Consider the following 18762-nt stretch of genomic DNA (forward strand, 5'->3'; position numbering starts at 1 on the left):
CCCAATCGGGCGAAGCTCGCACGACCGGGCGCGAGAGAAGCAAAGAAATTACGCCCATATCGCCCGATCGGGCGAATGTCCGCCAGACCGGGCGCGACACTAGTCGTGCCTCTTTTCTTCTTCTATCCTTTCTCATTTCTATCTCTTTCCTCCAAAACTTTCTCTCTCTAAAACCTTTAAACCTCTACCTTCTCTCTAAGATCTTCTCTTCATTTCTCACCCAAATCCAATAATTTTTACATATTTTTAATCCTCTCTTCATCCTCTTCAATCCTACATAAAAATTTTAAGTTTTATTCAAATAATTTTCATACCCATTTTTCTATTATGGCTTCAAAGAGGGCTCGATCAGTTTTTGGGAGGATATCTAGTTTGAGGGAGGAGAACGTTCCAGATTTGCAACTCCCCTATTGGCCAACAATCCAGATTGCTAGCCAGGAGCAAAAAGAACGGCTAGAACACCTTGCCGGGCGGGAGGTAATTCCTTTACGGTGGTTACACAACCCTACTCTTGAATCTTATGGTTTGTATGATTTTGTTAAATGTTTTTTGAATGATATAGGAATGAGAAAATTCGTTGACATGCATTATCCTACATATTATGAATTAACATGTGAATTTTGTCCTCCTTGAAAGTTGTAAATAGTAGAAATGGACCAAACTTATTTTTTAGGTTGAACAAAAGGAATATTAGTTTGACATATGTTGAATTTTGTAAATTATTTGAATTGAATTCTAAATTACCTTTTCAGTGGCATGCTGATTATAAAATGGGTGATATTTATTATGCTCTAATTGGTTTACCAACCCCCGACCCCCTACATGCTAGTACGAAACCTATATCCATCACCCTATCCCAAAAATCTAGCAAAGATTTGCAGGATTGTGTTTTCTTGGTAGGAACGAGCCTCACAACGCCCAAACGACCAAACTAGCTGTTATTTGACACTATGTGTATGGGTTTGGTAAATTGAACATAGGTAGATACATCATCCACCACCTGAGTAGACATGCCACGGCCAGTACCCAGTCTCGTACCTCTATTCATATAGGAGGCCTTATCACTAGGATAGCAGTTAAAAAGGCCGGTTTTGTTGAGAGTGGACCCCACCAGATGACTAACTGTGGACCGGATACCTGTATGACTGCTGGGTATTTTGAGGAGTTGGGTTTGGTATGACCGGATAGTGAGCAGACCCCCCACTGGTGTATTAGGACTGAGACCGAGCAGCCTTTGCCTATCCTTCCCTTACCTAGTCCTTACTTGACCGCTTTTCCCCCCGGGCAAGCGTCTTACACGTACGACCTATTAGTTTCCCATACTAGGGGGCAAGCAGCACCAGTGCCACCACCCCAGCTTGAGCCCGAGGTAGTGCGCTCACCACCTCGCATGTCTCATTTTGTCCCTCATGTTGACTCTGACCTAGTTTGGGACCTCCAGAGTATAGGTCAGGCTTTAGGCCGTATTCAGCAGTCCCACACTGACCTTAGAAGGATGGTAGGTTCCATTGACCATAGGTTAGGGTACCTTGAGAGGAACCAGGGTAGAGCTCTCTACCCTATGTATGATGATTATGCTCGTCGGGGCAACATTCCCGACGATGCCATTTACCCTGACTGGTTTAAGCCTCCACCCTAGGGATACGATAGGGATCCCACTGCCCATGATATTTATACTGATTATTCTTCCTTCCATGGGTACGACCAGAACATTCCTTTCGGGGGACCGACGGGGGCTAGTTTTCACGCTGACTATTTTGGTGGTAGCTCTTTTGGTGCAGGTGGTACAGGTGGCAGCGGAGGTGGAGGATTTGGCTCAATGGATGAGGATGATGAGGATTAGCCATGCTGGGCTAGTTCCCGAGCCAATGAGGACATTGTCTGATTCTAGCTTGGGGGAGATTTTGGATTTGGTATCTTTCTTTTTCTCTTTTCTTTTGTTTTTGGTGTGTTTTCTTAGATTAGTTTTACTTCTTTCTAGGTTAGTTTTATTGCTTTCTTCTATGAAAAATACAAAAAAAATTGAAAAATAAAAAAAATCCAAAAATACGTTCCAATGAATTGTAAATCATGCTTCCCTATGCCCCATACTTGGAAAATATTGTTTTGATTCTTGGTATATGATGATAAAAATTGTAGATTCGTTGATCATGATTTGAAGTTTGATTGCTTAGATGTCTGAACATGAGTCAATTTTGTCCAACTGCTTGTGAATATGGTGCTTGACTAGTTGATTTGGTTAGGAATGTGTGATAGTTCTTGGTATGTCAATGAATTTGAGTATTGGTTTGCAACTATAACTAATGTTTATATGACTCATTATTATGCACATTGTGGAGGACGAAGGCATTTGTTCTTTTAGGTAGCCTTCAGATGATTTTAGATACATTTGTTCCCTTCTTGCTACCCATGTTGTTGCCTTGACTTTTTATGGTTTATTAGCCACATTACCAGCCTATTTTGCCCCATTGGTCACTAGTACCAAGCTTGGCTTGGGGGAGCTATTAGTGAGTGAGGCGAGGGAGTTTGTGGTGTGCTTATTATTTGCACAATTTGGGTGGGTTTTGAGAAGTTATTTTGTTCTTGATCGTAGTTTATTTTTGATGAGTTTGAAAGTTTAATCTTCTTGAAAAAAATTAAAGTATGATGTTATGAAAAAAAATAGAAGTTCAAGAAAAAAAAATGTCAAAAAAATAAGTGAACTTCAATAGAAAAAAAGAGCTAAAGGAAAAAACTTTGTTCAATGTTCTAGTTGGAGGTTGATCAAAAGAAGAAAATAAGATGATGAGTTTCAATGAAAAATTCAAGTTTGGAAAATAAAGTTTGTTTATTCACTCTAGTTCTACATTATCATATTGTTATGAGTGAAATAGTAAGTGTTGGGATTGTTTGCTATGATTGGAGTTGTATTTGGTGGTTTTGGTTGGAGTTGGTTATGTTGGAGATGTTGATCATTATTTATTTTGATCATGGGTTTTATTAGGATTTGCTCCCTTAAACATAGCTTTTCTCTCACTTGTTCCCAAATGTTTCCTACCCTTTACCCTAGCCTTACATTACAAGCTTTAAAGACCTTCCGACCTTTGTGCATAGAGTTGTATGAATGTGAAAGTGTTGTTTATCAATGCAAGTTATAATTTGACATAATTCGAGTCGACTAGTAGGTTGAGTGTACATCTTTTTAAACACACGAGAGTGTGACTTGGGAGGTCATTGTTCACATTCAAGCGATCGAGTACATCTTTTACTCGCCACATAAATGAGTGTTGAGAGTGTGAGCACTAGTCTTGAATTCTATATGCTCTTGTGGTTTGCTCTATTTGACAATTGTTAGGGAGGAAGAGTAATTAGATGGAAGAGATTGGTTGATGTTGAAGCATGTTTATTAGATTTACCTTGAATTGTTTGTGCTTGATTTTTACTTTTTGGGGTGAAGCATATTTATTTATTCATTGATGAGATCTTTGCTTAGGGACAATCAAAGGTTTGGCTTGGGGGAGTTTGATATGTCCATTTATATAGTATTTTACCCCCGTCCCTTGGTCATAATTAGTAATGTTTTTGGCTCTTTAGAGCCACTTTTGTTACTAATTGGTGTTTTCTAGTGTTTTCGTAGATTTGGTTGACTTTTGTAGGGAGTTGCACTTTCAGAGCATTTTCCTGAGATATTATGAGTATTTGCGAGCATTGGAGAAGCACGACCACCCTTTATAGCCCAGGGCCGGTTAAAGTCATCGAACCGGTGATTAAGGACTCGGTATATGTGATACCGGGGCATTTAGACCGAGTATTCAAGACCCGAAGAGGAAATCTGGATTGGCCCGAAGATTTGGAGCCCAATCAAAGTCCAAAGAGTAGCCCAAGAGTGCCGCCCGGCCAAAGGAGCTCCCGCCCGAAGGCGCGCTCGACCGGGCGGGGGCTGCAAAGCTCGCGCCCGGCCGGGCGCGAGAGACGCACCTGGAAGTAAAAAGGCGGGCCCGATCGGGCGGTGCCTCGACCGATCAGGCGCGTGTCAGCATTAATAGATGTTTAATCATCGTTAAAGTTTGTTTTAGTTTAGGATTCTTGCTTAATATAAATACTTTTCCTTTAAGCAAGTTTAGTATCTTCTTTTTACTCTTTTCTTAATTCTTCTATGAGATTCTCTCTTTCTACTTAGCTTTTATATTAGTTTTCTCTCTCTAAAACTTTGTTCTTAACTTTACTCTTAATTCCAGATTATTTTGGTAACGATTTCTTTTCTCTTAATCTCAGTTAATTTTTTATTCCTTTGATCATATCTTCTTTTATTGCTTTGATTAGTTTAGATTTAATTATGCGTGAGTAGTTTCCTTTCTAGGGTTTATGGGGATCCATGAATAATATGAAGGGGTAATTTATTGTAGTTAATTATCAATGCTAGATTAATTTCCTATTGATTGATTTAATGCTCTGTGACTAGATTAGGCCTGATCTTTTATGCATGAGTTTGACAATACTGATTCGAGATTCGAGAGATGAGAATTGATGTTTAGGTCTAGTTTCAATAGGCAGGTTAATTTATAAATGTTTAAGTCGAGATTCGAGAGATGAGATTTAATACCGGTAGATTAATTCTGTGATTGTAATACGTAGCGAAAGCCCTTTATGATCTGATTAATTGATGCATTGATGTTTGATTATTATGTTTTACCCTGGAGTGTTATTCATTAGTGAACCTATGCCCTAGGTCTTTTATTCATTGATTTTCTCTATTTTTATTCTTCTTCTCTACTTTTACTCTTAGTAGTTTAGTTATCCTTCAATTACGATATATTTATTATTTAATTATTTAGATTTCTTTAAATAATTAGGAATAGAAAAACCAGTTTCTCTGTGGATTCGACCCTACTTCCCTATCAGCATTAGTTAGAGGATTTAGAAATTACTTTTGATTGGGTGATACGACTTTAGCCTGTCAACAGGTTATCACCAGTTTATTACATTCCAGCTTGTTAGCTCAAGCTGCTTTAAAATGGGTATGTATTTAGCACATATTTAAGTGGGACAAACAAAATAATATCTTTGTCAGAAAAAATATAGAAACAGCAAAATGTAGTGTGTAGACACCTACTTTTGGCCTCTTGTCCCGAAAGGAAGTGCGATGATGTTACAAAAATCCGTTCTTCATGCTAGATCAAAGTTGAAGTGTTCATGGACTATGAAAAGAATTATGAAGTAATTTGAAACCCATAATTGAGACAATGTTATCTTAAAGCCTTGTCCGGTTACTAATTAGGCCTTAAACATGTTCATACATGTTAAAACTTGATTAATAACGGACCCAAATGCGTCAAATGCAATGATTGGATCCAATGGGACCTACATTGTTGAAAAATTGAGCCAAAAAGGTAAACCAATTATCAAATTCCCATGCAAGGCCTATACTAATGGATAGCCCTTTCAAAGAGCTTTCCAACGATAAATTACAAGCCCAATTCCTAGCCAAAACGAAGAAGTTATGATCAAAACATTAAACCGTGCCCTAAAATTGACACCCTTGCACTCCAACGACCATAACTTTTGATCCATAACATATATTAACCTAATTCTAATGGCATTGGAAATTAGACATTCAGAGATTTCCAATGATATCTCACACTCCTTAATCCAACTCCGAAATCAAAAGTTATAGAAGTTTTAAAAATGCGTTTTCATATAAGGCAAACCGCAAACCAGCGCAACTCAATCAGTTGCGCGCGCCTTGCGCGCGCGGCACCCAGCGCGACTCAGAGAGTTGCGCGCCCCACCTGACGGCGCGGCTCTAAAACCCTAAACCTAGATCCCTACGCCTATAAATAGGGGTCTTCGTTCAGCATTACGGGGACCGAAAAATTCAGAATTTAAACCCTATTATTCTCAAAACCCTAATCTCTCAACTTCACTTACTATCATACTACTGTTTCTTCTCTCTTCCCAAATAATTTCAAACCCTAATTGAATCCATTGAAGTCCTTGGACGTACAAAGAAGAAAGAAAGTCCATAAACACATTAAACATAGATTTAACATAAAAGAAGAACGGTTAGTTTCGTGAGAAATTAGATAAATCACTTTTCTTGAATTGTTTAAATAACTTTAATTGAATAAATAGTGTTGTTTTATCACCTTAAAAAAAACTTTTAATTAATTAATTCACATAGTATTATTTTGTTAATCAAGAATAGAATTTGATAATTAATTGTTGTTTTATCACTTAAGACAAGGCGAATATTGTTTATTTTGTTCTTTTCACAAATATCGATTAAACAAAGAATAACGACTTTTGCAATGTAATTCCTACGTGATTAATGCTTGTAAATAAAATCAACTAACTTAGTTTTAGGTATTGTGTTGAATATATTGTTTGGTAAAGAAATTGTGAAAAAGGAAAAGCTAGTAGAGGCCGCAGTAGGGCTAGAATAGCGATTCCTCCCTAAAAGGAACGTTATTTTAGTACCCTCGCTCCCAAACTCATTTCTTGTTTATGTAGACCAATTTGGGCATGAGTAAACTTATGATTCGTGCTAATTATTCCATGAACTCCACATGGAAGAAAGGCATGAACAAGGTTTATGAGTTTTCCTAAAACTCATTGGCGACTCCTACTTGTTTCTTACAAAAAAGCGTGATGTGAGTATTATTTTTAATTCAAGGTCTCCCAAACAGTCAGAAATTCAAATCCTAATACACCCTAAACAAGTGTAAAGTCCTAAGCTTTTAAGCGGCCATGGGCCTTTAAGGAGAGGACCCCTTACGATGGAATCACCCTCCTTACATAGTGTATATCATTTCCTTTAATGTTTATTAGTGTTCATTTCAGATAAGCAAATATATAGTGTAAAGAATGTTAAACAGAGAACTAGCAAACGATCACGTGCAATTTTTGCTTGTGTAGAACCAGATAAAATCAGGTTTGGCTTTGGTATTAAATCTATTTTTTTTATTTTTAGTTGTGTTCATGGTGGAATTGCTTTTATGTATTAGTTGTTTTGACTGTAGTAAAGTGGTTGAGGCTGGTGTAAAGAAGGCGCGTAAGAGCAATGGGAATAAGAAGGCAACCATGGCAAAAAATAGTAAGTTTGTCCTTCTAATCGTGTATTTAAAAATGTAATAAAATTATAGTTTGTATGATAGTATTGAATTTTATTTTCTTAATAGAGGGAACAATTGTTGCTGCTACCTATTTAGAGCGCATAAATGGAATTACAAAAACAAATTCAGTAAGGTGGTAACATTTATATCATTTGTGACTGTAGTTTTGCATTTAAAGTGTGCTTTGCTTATTGTTTTCATGTTTTTTTCTTGTTTGTGCCCTTAGTGAACCTGGTGAAAGTAGTGCACAAGGTGCACGTAGGAATTATAAATTATCAACTCAGTCCAATGAAAAGAAAAAACACCTGCCTGTTTCAAAGCAGCCTAAAAAAACAGCAAACAAACGCCTTCTTCAAAAAAGAAATGTATATGTGTTTGATTGAATAGTCCTTATGTTGTTTTGTGTGTAATAGAAATTAGAATGTATTAATTTTTGTGCTTGATAGATGAAGCAGCTGCTCTTATTGGCCAGTCACTTCAATTAGCTTCTCTTCAGATGGAAGCTCCTCACTACTATGCTACGTTTGGTGCTAAAAAGTTTCAGTATGAGTGGCTTCATTTTTGCTGTGGAAATGGAAGTATTAAGATTCCCACAAATGAGTTTCCTGCTGAACTTTATGGCCTCTTTACATCTTAGGATGAGGATGCATTGCATTTCACACAATATGTTCGCATGTACAATAACTTATTTGCATTTTGTTCAATTGGAGGTGACTATAATGCTAAAAGTAAAAAGGGAATTTATGTTTTCTTACTGCATGGGAAGATATATCATAATGTGCCTAATTTGCTGCCTGAAGAGGGAAAGCCAAAGTACTTGCAGCTTTTTTTTTATGATGCACATTTTGAGGCTGTACATAGAACAGGTACTTTTCCTGAGGTTAGGGGAAACATAGTAGACATTCTGATGCGGACTACAAGTGGAAACCCATATGCTTGTTGCTTTAGATCATTAAGAGAGCTAACTATAACTGAAACCACACAAATTGTTATTAATCAGAGCACGGTGTTAGACCAGCGAGTGTATAATGCACCTTCAACTGATGAAGTTGCTGCTATCTGGCCAGATAGCATGTCTTCCAATGATTATAATGGTCCACATATAGTTGTATCAGGCAAGTCTACTAAAAAGCATCGTATATGTCATTATTATTGATGATATGATCCATTACAGTATCCTCTTCTGTTCCCATATGATGAATGTGGCTGGACTCAAGGCCTTCGAAAGATTTATGGGAGTTTGCATCAGGAAGCTTGTATGGATGTTAGTCCTATTTCTTCATGTGATGATCATACAGAAAAATATTTATTAGAAGAAGAGGCTAAACTTAAGACTTTATAAGCAATCAAACATACTTCTTAATTTAATATACACATATGTGTTTGTGTATTCCTTCACTTATTTGATGCTTTTTTTTGCATATAGGTTCAGCATACTCTTCAGGAAATTCTAAAAGGAATGTTTCTCCAAGAGAGTACTACGCTTACAAGTTACAAATTAGGCCAGGCAACATGCTACTTCGTGCAGGTCGTTGCTTTCAGCAGTACATAGTTTATACGTATGTCAAGATTGAAAATACCAGGCTTGATTTTTTTAGGAGAAATCAGCAAACAATTAGAGCAGATTTGTATCAGGGGATTTTAGATACCATTGATGATGGGGAGAAGAGTGCAAATAATATTGTCCAGCGGGTTATCTTACCCCTTACCTTTATAGGTGGACCTCGTGATATGAAGAGGCGCTAGTTAAATACTATGGTTGTTGTTCATCGCTTTGGCAAACCAAACCTTATTATTACTATGACATGCAATGCTAAATGGCCAGAAATAGTTGTTGAGCTTGTTGAGGGTGAAGTAGCAGCTGATCGACCGGATGTTGTTGCTCGTGTTTTTAGAAGCAAGTTAATTGCTCTGAAAAAGCAAATCATGGAAGATCAGGTGTTTGGAAAGGTGGCAGCCTTGGTGTATGTTGTAGAGTTCCAAAAACGAGGTCTTCCACATGCTCACTTTCTTATAATCTTAGAGCATGCATATAAACTTAAAGGGCCTTCAAATTATGATAATTTGTAAGTGCAGAAATTCCTTCTACAGATTCTCCTCGGCTGCGTGCAATCATATTGAAGCACATGATGCATGGTCCTTGTGGCAGTTTAAATCTTCGTTGTGCATGCATGAAAAAATAGATTGGGGATCAAGTTGTTTGTAAGTATAACTACCCTAAGGCATACTTAGAAGAAACAACTTCTAATGAAGATGGCTATCCATTGTATAAAAGGCGACACACAGGATAGCATGTCAGAATTCGTGGTGCTGATATTGATAACCAATGGGTTATTCCGTATAATCCATACTTATTGCCGTTATTTGATTTCCATTTAAATGTTGAAGTTTACTCTACCATTCAAGTAGTTAAGTACCTTTATAAGTATGTCTACAAGGGTTATGATCGTGTTTCTTTCAATGTTGTTGGAGAAGGTAATCAGCGTGTTAATGAGATTTAGAATTTCCAAGCTGGTAGATGGGTTTCTTCATGTGAAGCAGCTTGGAGAATATTTTGGTTTGACTTATTTGAAATGACGCCTTCTGTCACGCTGTTACCTATGCACTTACCAAATATGCAAACTATTTATATGAGATCTCATGAACAACTTGACTCAATTGTTAGAAATGAAAAAAGAAGTCAAACAACTTTGACGGAGTTTTTTTAGTAAAAATGCATCCATACCTGGAGGTACTGGTCTTCAGTATACTAAAATGATCTCATAATATAGATGGGATAACGGCAATAACGTTTGGATTAAATGGAGCTATAAAACCAAAAATGTTTCTCGGATGGCATTTGTAGTTCCATCAGAAGGGGAACGTATCTTTCTGCTTTTAATACTTGGTAAAGTCATCAATCCTGTGTCATTTGATCATCTTAAGAGTGTAAATGGAGTCCTATATCCTACATTATAAGAGGCTGCTATCAAACAAGGGTTGTTTCAAGAAGATAATGTCACTACTGCTTGCATATAGGAAACAGCAGAAGCGCAAATGCCTTCAACAATGAGGAAGCTCTTTGCAAAAATGTTAATCTTTTGCCAACCAAGTGACCCAAATGCACTTTGGCTGCGTTTCTATAGTTCATTGTCTGAGGATTTCAAGCACAAGTATCCAACTTGCCAATCTAAAGTTCTGAAATTAACCGTAAGGGAGATAGAGAAGAGCTTGGAAGCTATGGGGAAGTCATTGGAAGCTTTTCAATTAGGCCATCTAATTGATGATACAGATGATGGGATTTACATTACTAAAGATATTGTAGATGCTCTTGAAACACTTATTCCTCCAGAATGTGTTGAGTGTCGAGACAAGTTAAATACAGCTCAGGCAAATGCATTCAACAACATTATGTGGCATATTCAGAATGGCAAACCTGACTGTTTTTTTTTTTTTTTGTAGATGGCCCGGGTGGAACTAGGAAAACTTTTTTGTATAATTCTTTGTATACTGAGGTTTGTTTGTCAGGAAAAATAGTTCTGCCTACAGCAACATCAGGAATTGCGGCTTCTAATATCCCCTCTGGCAGAACAACACATTCTAGATTTAAAATACCCTTAGATTTAGAGATATTGCTTGTTTGTGACGTTCCTAAGCAAGGAAGCTTGGCTGCTCTAATAATAGAAATTGTTCTCATAATATGAGATGAAGCCTCTATGGCACGTAGAGAGAATATTTAATCTTTAGACTTAGTGTTACGAGATTTATGTGATCCTAACCAGCCTTTCGGTGGAAAGGTTGTTGTTTTTGGAGGAGATTTTAGGCAAGTGATGCCTATTTTACCTCGTTGTACACAGAAAGAGGCTATTGGTTTAAGTGTAGTTAGTTCCTACATTTGGTCCCTACTTATCAAATTCCAATTGACAGAAAATATCAAGGCTAAAGAAGACCTCCCGTATTCGGCTTTCCTACTTGCTTTGGGAAATGGTTAGTTACAGACAGCTGAAAAATGCCTTTGTTCAACTGTCAGAGCATATCATTCAGTATTATACTCCAACTGATGATCATGTGTCTATTGTGGGTGCAACAATTTTCCCTGAAATTGGTACTCCGGGATTTGGCAGTACCATATTTGATGAAAGAGCAATTCTCACACCTATGAATGAGGATGTTGATGCCATTAATGAGTATATAATTGGTTTGTTTCCTGGTGAATCTACTACATATGAAAAGTATGACTCAGTGCTTGATGATAGCTGCACACTATACCCTACTGACTTTCTCAACACACTTTTCCCAGGAGGAATGAGTCCTCACCAACTTGTGCTGAAAATAGGCAGTCCTGTTATTTTGCTACGCAATTTATCGCCTTCTAAAGGCATGTGTAATGGAACTCGCCTAATTTGTCTACGGTTCCTTCCTAATTCTATTATTAGTGAAATTGCGATAGGGCATTATAAAGGCTCATTTTATTTTGTACCTCGAATCAACCTAAGGCCTTCATCTTCTTCTAAATATCCTTTTCAGTTTGAACGGAAACAATTTCCATTGAAACTAAGTTTTGCTATGATCATAATAAGTCTCAAGGGAAGACACTAAGTCGGGTATTAGTATACCTCCCACAGCCATGCTTCTCTCATGGTCAGCTATATGTTGCTCTTTCTCGTGCTAAAAAATCTGATAAGGTCACAGTCTATACACCTCAACCATTAGCTGCTGTTCATAAAGGAAGTATTAAAAATATTGTGTCATATGATGTGCTTCGTTTAGCTAATATTGTTTAGTATGTCGTCTTTACCATAGACTTAGATTGTTCTTTATTCCTTTGGTATGTATAAATTTAAATAGCCTTTTGATTAGTGTTATATTGCTGGTATGTAATTTGTTTCACAATTTATGCCATATTTTGACCCTGGCTTACAATAGCTACATTTCCAATTAGTATATTTGTAATTTATATTTGCTCAGTCAAGGTGGATTTAAATAAAATACACTTTGCCCTGCAAAAATATATGCTTGTAATCTATATACATAAATGAACAGCAATGTATGTACATATATAATATATTACAGACTATTAAATGAAGCGAAATAAAAAAAAGAGGCATGTGAAATAAGTAATGACTTTCTGTTATATTTTGATTGATTTAAAAAATAAAAAGAAGAATACTATTCATTTATATTTAACTAAGTCAACAGAGTAGTCAAATCAAATTAATCAAATGTCTTAGTAAAGTAAAGTAAAGCTCAGTTGCTTGTATCAATGTAAACTTGAGAAACGGGAAGCTACTAATATCAAGTAGAAATTAACACAAGCTATTTTCCACTGGATATTACACATGATTGCTTTTCTAGCAAATTGAAACGTTGCTGCTGTTGAAATAAGTTCAGATTAATGTATTTTTTGTTCTATATAAGGTTATTTTACTCTTCCAGGTTGTACATCTGATTCTCTTTCATAGTTGAGCTTCTTTTAAGGCTACACTCTCTGATATTCTTCTCTTAAGGTAAACACATTAATGAATGTTTTCTCAAATTATCATGTTTTTTAGTTATTACTTATCTGCATTTATTATTTTGTTTTGTTTGATCTTATATACTGTCATACATGATGCAACTATTAGTTGTTTTCCTAAAAGCATTAAAGATGTATGTAAATTATCATTACAATTTACTTGGGCTTAGAATATCTTAATTACATTTTTTTCATATATATATACTTGCAGTTATACCATAACTCATTTAATGCATGCTACTACTATGGATCTGTTTGGATGTTTCCTATATATAGTGTTTAATAGCATGAACTATTCTAGCTGTCTGTACTATGCTGCTAAATTAGTTAAGCTTTTTATACTTTATTGTTACTTTAATAGTGTTGCATTATTGTAGATACACTACGCGAAAATATGAATTGGTCACCGGTTCAAAACCCCCCTATGCCATCGGTTTTGAACCGGTGGCCATTTAGGGGGTGGCAATAATCTTATTAAAACGCCACCGGTTCAAAACCGGTGGCAATAATGCTTCCCGCAATTTTTTTTTAATGGTATTAACAAGGATTGCCACCGGTTAACCGGTGGCAGTAATGCCCATAAAAAACAAAAAAAAAAATATTGCATTTATTTCACTTAAATTGTAGCAGAAACTATATATATATGTAAAATACATAAAAAAAAACATATATATTCATTAGTATCTAGTAATTGTACACTTTTTAAGAGTGAAAAAACTAAATTAATAACTACAACTAATTTACTCATACAACAATTCCAATTTAAAAGAACTAAATTAATCAAATTACACAAAACTAAAATTCCAACATTAAAAAAAATAAAAATTTACAATAAAAAACCCAAAAAAACTTACAACATTAAAATTAAAAAACAACCCATATAACACCTAAATCAATAATCCAGCATCTTTATTCTTCGATTTAACATCTACATCTAAATCAATATACCTGCATCAAACAAAAAAAAAAAAAAAAGCGATTAAATAAAATAAATAAGATGCGAAAAAAAAAAACCAGAACAGTATGCATGGTACCCATAAATCGATTTAAATCGATTAAATAAACCCAGAAAACACACACAAACATATAAACAAAACCCTGAAATTAAACAAAAACCCAGAAAAAAAAAATCAAACAAAATTCCCAGAATTTAGTAAAAACCCGAGAATTAAATCGAACTAAAAAAAAATCGAATTGATTTTCAAAACGAGAATTAAAAACAAAATGAGAATTAAATCGAACTAAAAAAAACAAATTGATTTTCACGAACTCAAAAAAAAAAAAAAAAACCAGAATTAAATCGAATAGAACCCAGAAGGAGATCGACTTAGAATCGATTAAAATCAATTAAAAATCGAATTAAAATCGATGAAAACACTCAAAAAAATCCAAAATCGACTAATTAACCCAAAAAAAATAATTAATTAAACCCAACAAAATCCAAAAATCGATTAAAATCAATTAATTAAACACAAAATTAAACCTAACCTCGTGCATGTCTTCGTGGTTTATTATTGTTGCGGTGGTGGTGGAAATGAAAGAGAAGGAGACGAGAAGGAGATCGAAGATAAGGAAAATAGAGAAGATGAACAGATCGAGAGAAGGAGATGAGAAAGAGATGAGAAAGAGAAGGAGGAGAGGGGAGAGAGGAGAGAGAAAGATAGAGGAGCGGCTGAGAATGAATGGAGATAGGGTTTGGAGTTTATAAGGGGGGGGGCGGTTTTTTTTTTTTTTAATAACAAAAGCACCGGTTTTGAACCGATGGTAATAATATTTTCCCCACCGGTTCGGTTTGAACCGGTGGCAATACTATATCAACCCAATCCCGCCCATTTTTCCCGTTTTTTTCCCCACCGGTTTTTGAAAACCGGTGGCCATTGAGCGGTGCCTTTTTGCTTTTTTCTACTAGTGATAATTGAACTAAATTTACAAAAAAAAAAAACAAAAAAAAAAAACAGAGATTAATGACTTAATTAAAACATGTTATACAATAAGCATGTTGTTATCTCTGACTTGTAAGCATTAACTATCTTATTTATTTTTTCTTTGCTATATGTTGTATGACATTCAACATAGACAAGCATTATTTCTGCTTTACTATGTGTTCTATAGCATTCAATATTAACAGACATCATTTATAAATCCTAAATTTATGAACTTGTATAGATGAAGCCTCAATATGTTCCTCTAAACAAACTAACTCCCAAGAATAAGAAATACAAGATTAAAGTTAAAGTCAAGGAAAAGTCTCCAGCAAAATATCCAGAAAACAAAAAGGATTATCAGAAGCTTGTTTTTGAAGATGATGAGGTATCAAACAATCATCACTGAATCTTTACTTAATATATAAACATAAATATAATCTAACTTTTTTAAAATGGTATGTACATAGGGCAACAAAATCATAGGAACTCTATTTGATGATGAGATTGAGAATTCCCATGGTATATTAGAACATGAGAAAGAGTATATAATTGCAGATGCACCCATCAGAAACACCAATGCAATGTGTCACCACAAGGAAGGTGATTATTACTTGTCATTTGGAAGATCGACTGCAATTCAGTCACTGAATACTAACACTGGTCCTGTACTGCCAAAATACATTCCTGTTGCTGAAGTGCCACCAACAAGTAGTGAAGATGATCGTTTTGGTAAAATATACTTTTATTTTGAGTTGTTAAGAAGCTTATCTATTATGCTTAAGTATGTACTGATGCTGTCATTATTACAACAGACATTCTTGGAGTTGTGGTGTATATGGAAGATGTACGCAAGAAAAAAACAACCAGTGGCTATGAGTTTCATGTGCGCGATGTTATTGTTGTAGATGATAGTGTGCAAAAGTTAGTGTACATCTATGCTTATTCATACCAACTTTATTTTATTTTTGTTATTAGTTTAATGATATCTTGTTGCATGTGTAGGCTTCGCGATGGGCTTGTTATTTCTCTGTATGGAGAACTTGCTACAAAGGACTATGATAAACTAGCATTTTGGTGTGAATCTTACATGATTGTTAGCTTCCGGCATCTGCAGCCAGCAACCCACATTGGTTTAATCCTCTCTTCCTAATGTAATAATGTTTGATAAATTATATTTATGCATTAACTCATGTTTTATGTTTAGGGTTCTCTTTGTCATCATCCATGTCAACAACTATTGATACCAACCCCACTCATCCAGAAGTGAATGAATTAAAAGCTTGGTAAGCTCATACACTATAAACATTAATTAAGTTTTACTTTAATAATTCCTACTTAGTCTTTGTTTTATCTGATGTAGGGTCCTAGAGAACAAAGATCGTCTTTCTGATCACATGGGACATTAGCTAATGTAGGGAATATTTCAAGCATTACCCCAAACTTGAACCCCACTGTGATCAAACACTTAAGTACGGTGGCGTCCAAAGGGAAGAAAGCTAGAGCAAAAGAGTCGCCAACAAGTTTTAGGAACTTGTAAACCGTTCACAAGGTGAAGGTTACACCCCTTAACGATCCAGAAGATCATTAACTCCAATAGTTCTGGAACCAAAACTGGAAGTTCGGGGATGAAGGTACAAATCCAACCTAAAAGAGATTGAACCTGCCCTAATAATAGGCCTCTACTTTATTCTTCTCGTATTCATGTGCGCTTTCTGACTAACATGCAATCAATAGGTTTACCGTAAACCTGTTTATCTATGTTGGTTGAATATTAATGCACAAACAAAACTATTATTGGTGATAACTTGAATTATAATCATATTAACCCTAAATAAGATTATTAAATATCTTATTAAGAGTAATTAAAAGTACAAATTCTCTTTAAACATGCATAAAAGGCGTGATCAAGCAATAACAATAAATATCAAGCAACATAATAATAATCATAATCATGTTAAAAATAAAGCATAATAATAATAGCAAGATCCTAGGCATGATACTAACAAGATTAATAACAAACACTAGCATGTCACTAAACATTAAAGATCAAAGCTTTCACCCTAACATGATACTAACATGCTATTAGGAAAGAAAGTAGGAAGCATCATAGAAACCATAATTGATATAAGCAAATCACCCTAAATATCATACTAAGAAAAGCATCCTAACATGATACTAGGAATCAAAATATGAACCTAAACATAATCTCTATATCATAATATCTATTAAACAATTAAAGTACTTACTTGGATGCCTCGTACCTCTTTCTAATAACAAAATACACACGTTAGTAACTTTAAGAAAAATAATAAATTAACAACTAAATTAAATAATTGAAAAGAGAGATTAAGAAAGTTTAGACTAGATTTGGGACCAAATTTTCTGAAATCAAACCTTTCACGTCTAGGGCGAAGACAACTTCTAACTTGGCTAGGTGTGTCTAGATCTTGTAAATACGGAATTTTGTATGAGAAAAGCTAGTTAAGAAAAGAGAGAGAGAGAGATGATATCATGAATTTCTTGATAAGAGTTAGTGAGAAGAATTGATAGTTGTTGATGAAAATTGATGATTGAAAACGGAGGTCTAAGGACGCTATTTATAATGAAAATCAGCTGGATACGATAAAAAATGAATCAGAGTTTCGAAAAGAATAAAACACGACTACAACGCCAAACATGCGCCTGTCGCCAGACGCTGCACTCTGTCGCCAGGAGATAGAGTTGTTGTATGGCGCGGCAAATCAGTTTTCCACGCGTTTTCTTATTTTGATAAAATTTAAGCGTACGAGAGGGCAAAACTGTACTTTCCTTAAAAACACTTCTTTTATTCCAATTAAAACTCTTAAAAGTCAATTAAAGTCAATTTATCAATGCTAATTAAATTAGGATTCAAAAGAAATTTCTAGAAGATTCTAGAAGACTATAATCAATCCTAATAGCATTAGGAATGATAAATCATAATAGGACCTCCTCTAGATCATTGGGCCGCGAATAAAGATCAAACCGGGCCCAGTTTAGTAATTTGGCCATAACTTCCTCATTATTCATCGGAATTGGGCTTATAATATATCGTTGGAAAACTCTTTTTGAACCCGACCCAAATACACTATTATTAGACCCTTGTCATGGACCAAACTAAACTGGATTGGCTATTTAAAATAGGTTTTCAAAAACATAGAGAAAGAAAAGAAATAAAAACTAACCGCAACACTAGACTTTCCACACTTTCACTTCATTCGATTATGATTCGACGTGAAAGGTACTCATCACTGGGTTTGGTTTTGGGGAGACACAAATGGGTGTCTACAACTAACAATTAGGGAGTGAAGCAACTCTGATATTATTATGGTTGTTAAAGATCTGAATAAAAAATCAGTAATTATACTTTGCCTTATTGTATACATAATATAATTTTTTACACAAACATTTTCATATATGGTTGTTACAATTCCAAATGCTAAGAAGTAAGATGTTAATGCTCATATTGGATGCAATGGATGTGGGAAACATTGTGATAATGTGGAGACTGTCAAATTTTACTGCGATGTTTGCAATGCTCGATGCATTGCAGAGAAGAGGTACATGTTACTAGACATAAAGCAATTCATAATGCATGCACAGCATTACATTATTAGCTGAGTGTATTTCTTTGTAGGGTTAGTATGACCTTCACTATAGTTGATGATACTGATAGCATCCGTTTAACCGCGTATGGGAAGCAGTGTGAAACCCTGCTAGGTCTTAAAGACACTGAACTTATACAGAAGAAAGTAAAGAAATTTATTTAAATTCTTGAATATGTTGTTACTACATTGTGTTGATATGTTTAATATCATTATTTGTTATCTGTACACTATTTAACAATTGTGATTTCATGTGCAGCTAACAGAGTGGCCTGATTTTGAATCCATAGCTGCTGGGTTCAGAGAAAAACCACTAAAGATCGAAGTAGGTCCAACTAGTGAAATCAAGAGGATTGGTTTTCTGAAATGGGTTGTGAAATCTGTTACACTCGAGTGACGTCCCAACTGCTTACACATTAGGCTTCCGATAGGAACATGATTCTTTGGAATTGACCACCTGGTCATTTCATTTTGGATGTGTTCCTACTTGACACCTTTTGCAACATTGTTATACTTTCAGGCCTTATTTCATGACTTTGCCTATTTCCTAATTGTTTTGTAAGTTTGAACTACTTTAATGTTGCTATTTGGCTGTCTTTTGGACTCTGCTAGGTTATTTTATCATGCTT

The 18762-nt window shown here is 35.3% G+C and overlaps 2 protein-coding genes across 2 annotated transcripts; both read left to right on the plus strand.

Annotated features, from left to right (window-relative positions):
- The first annotated feature begins 8846 nt into the window (after positions 1–8846).
- LOC145627761 (uncharacterized) lies at positions 8847–11854 on the plus strand. Its single transcript, XM_081680111.1, has 7 exons — positions 8847–9157; positions 9863–10019; positions 10110–10500; positions 10599–10708; positions 10853–10951; positions 10998–11414; positions 11717–11854. The coding sequence occupies exons 1-7, from the start codon at positions 8847–8849 to the stop codon at positions 11852–11854; spliced, it is 1623 nt and encodes a 540-aa protein (XP_081536237.1).
- A 2897-nt stretch (positions 11855–14751) lies between these two features.
- Positions 14752–18530, plus strand: LOC145627762 (replication factor A protein 1-like). Its single transcript, XM_081680112.1, has 7 exons — positions 14752–14895; positions 14978–15239; positions 15323–15431; positions 15513–15640; positions 15715–15793; positions 18166–18280; positions 18393–18530. The coding sequence occupies exons 1-7, from the start codon at positions 14752–14754 to the stop codon at positions 18528–18530; spliced, it is 975 nt and encodes a 324-aa protein (XP_081536238.1).
- The last annotated feature ends 232 nt before the right edge of the window (positions 18531–18762 follow it).

This window comes from Chenopodium album, chromosome 4 (genome assembly GCF_948465745.1).
Source record: "Chenopodium album chromosome 4, dcCheAlbu1.1, whole genome shotgun sequence".
NCBI lineage: Eukaryota > Viridiplantae > Streptophyta > Magnoliopsida > Caryophyllales > Amaranthaceae > Chenopodium > Chenopodium album.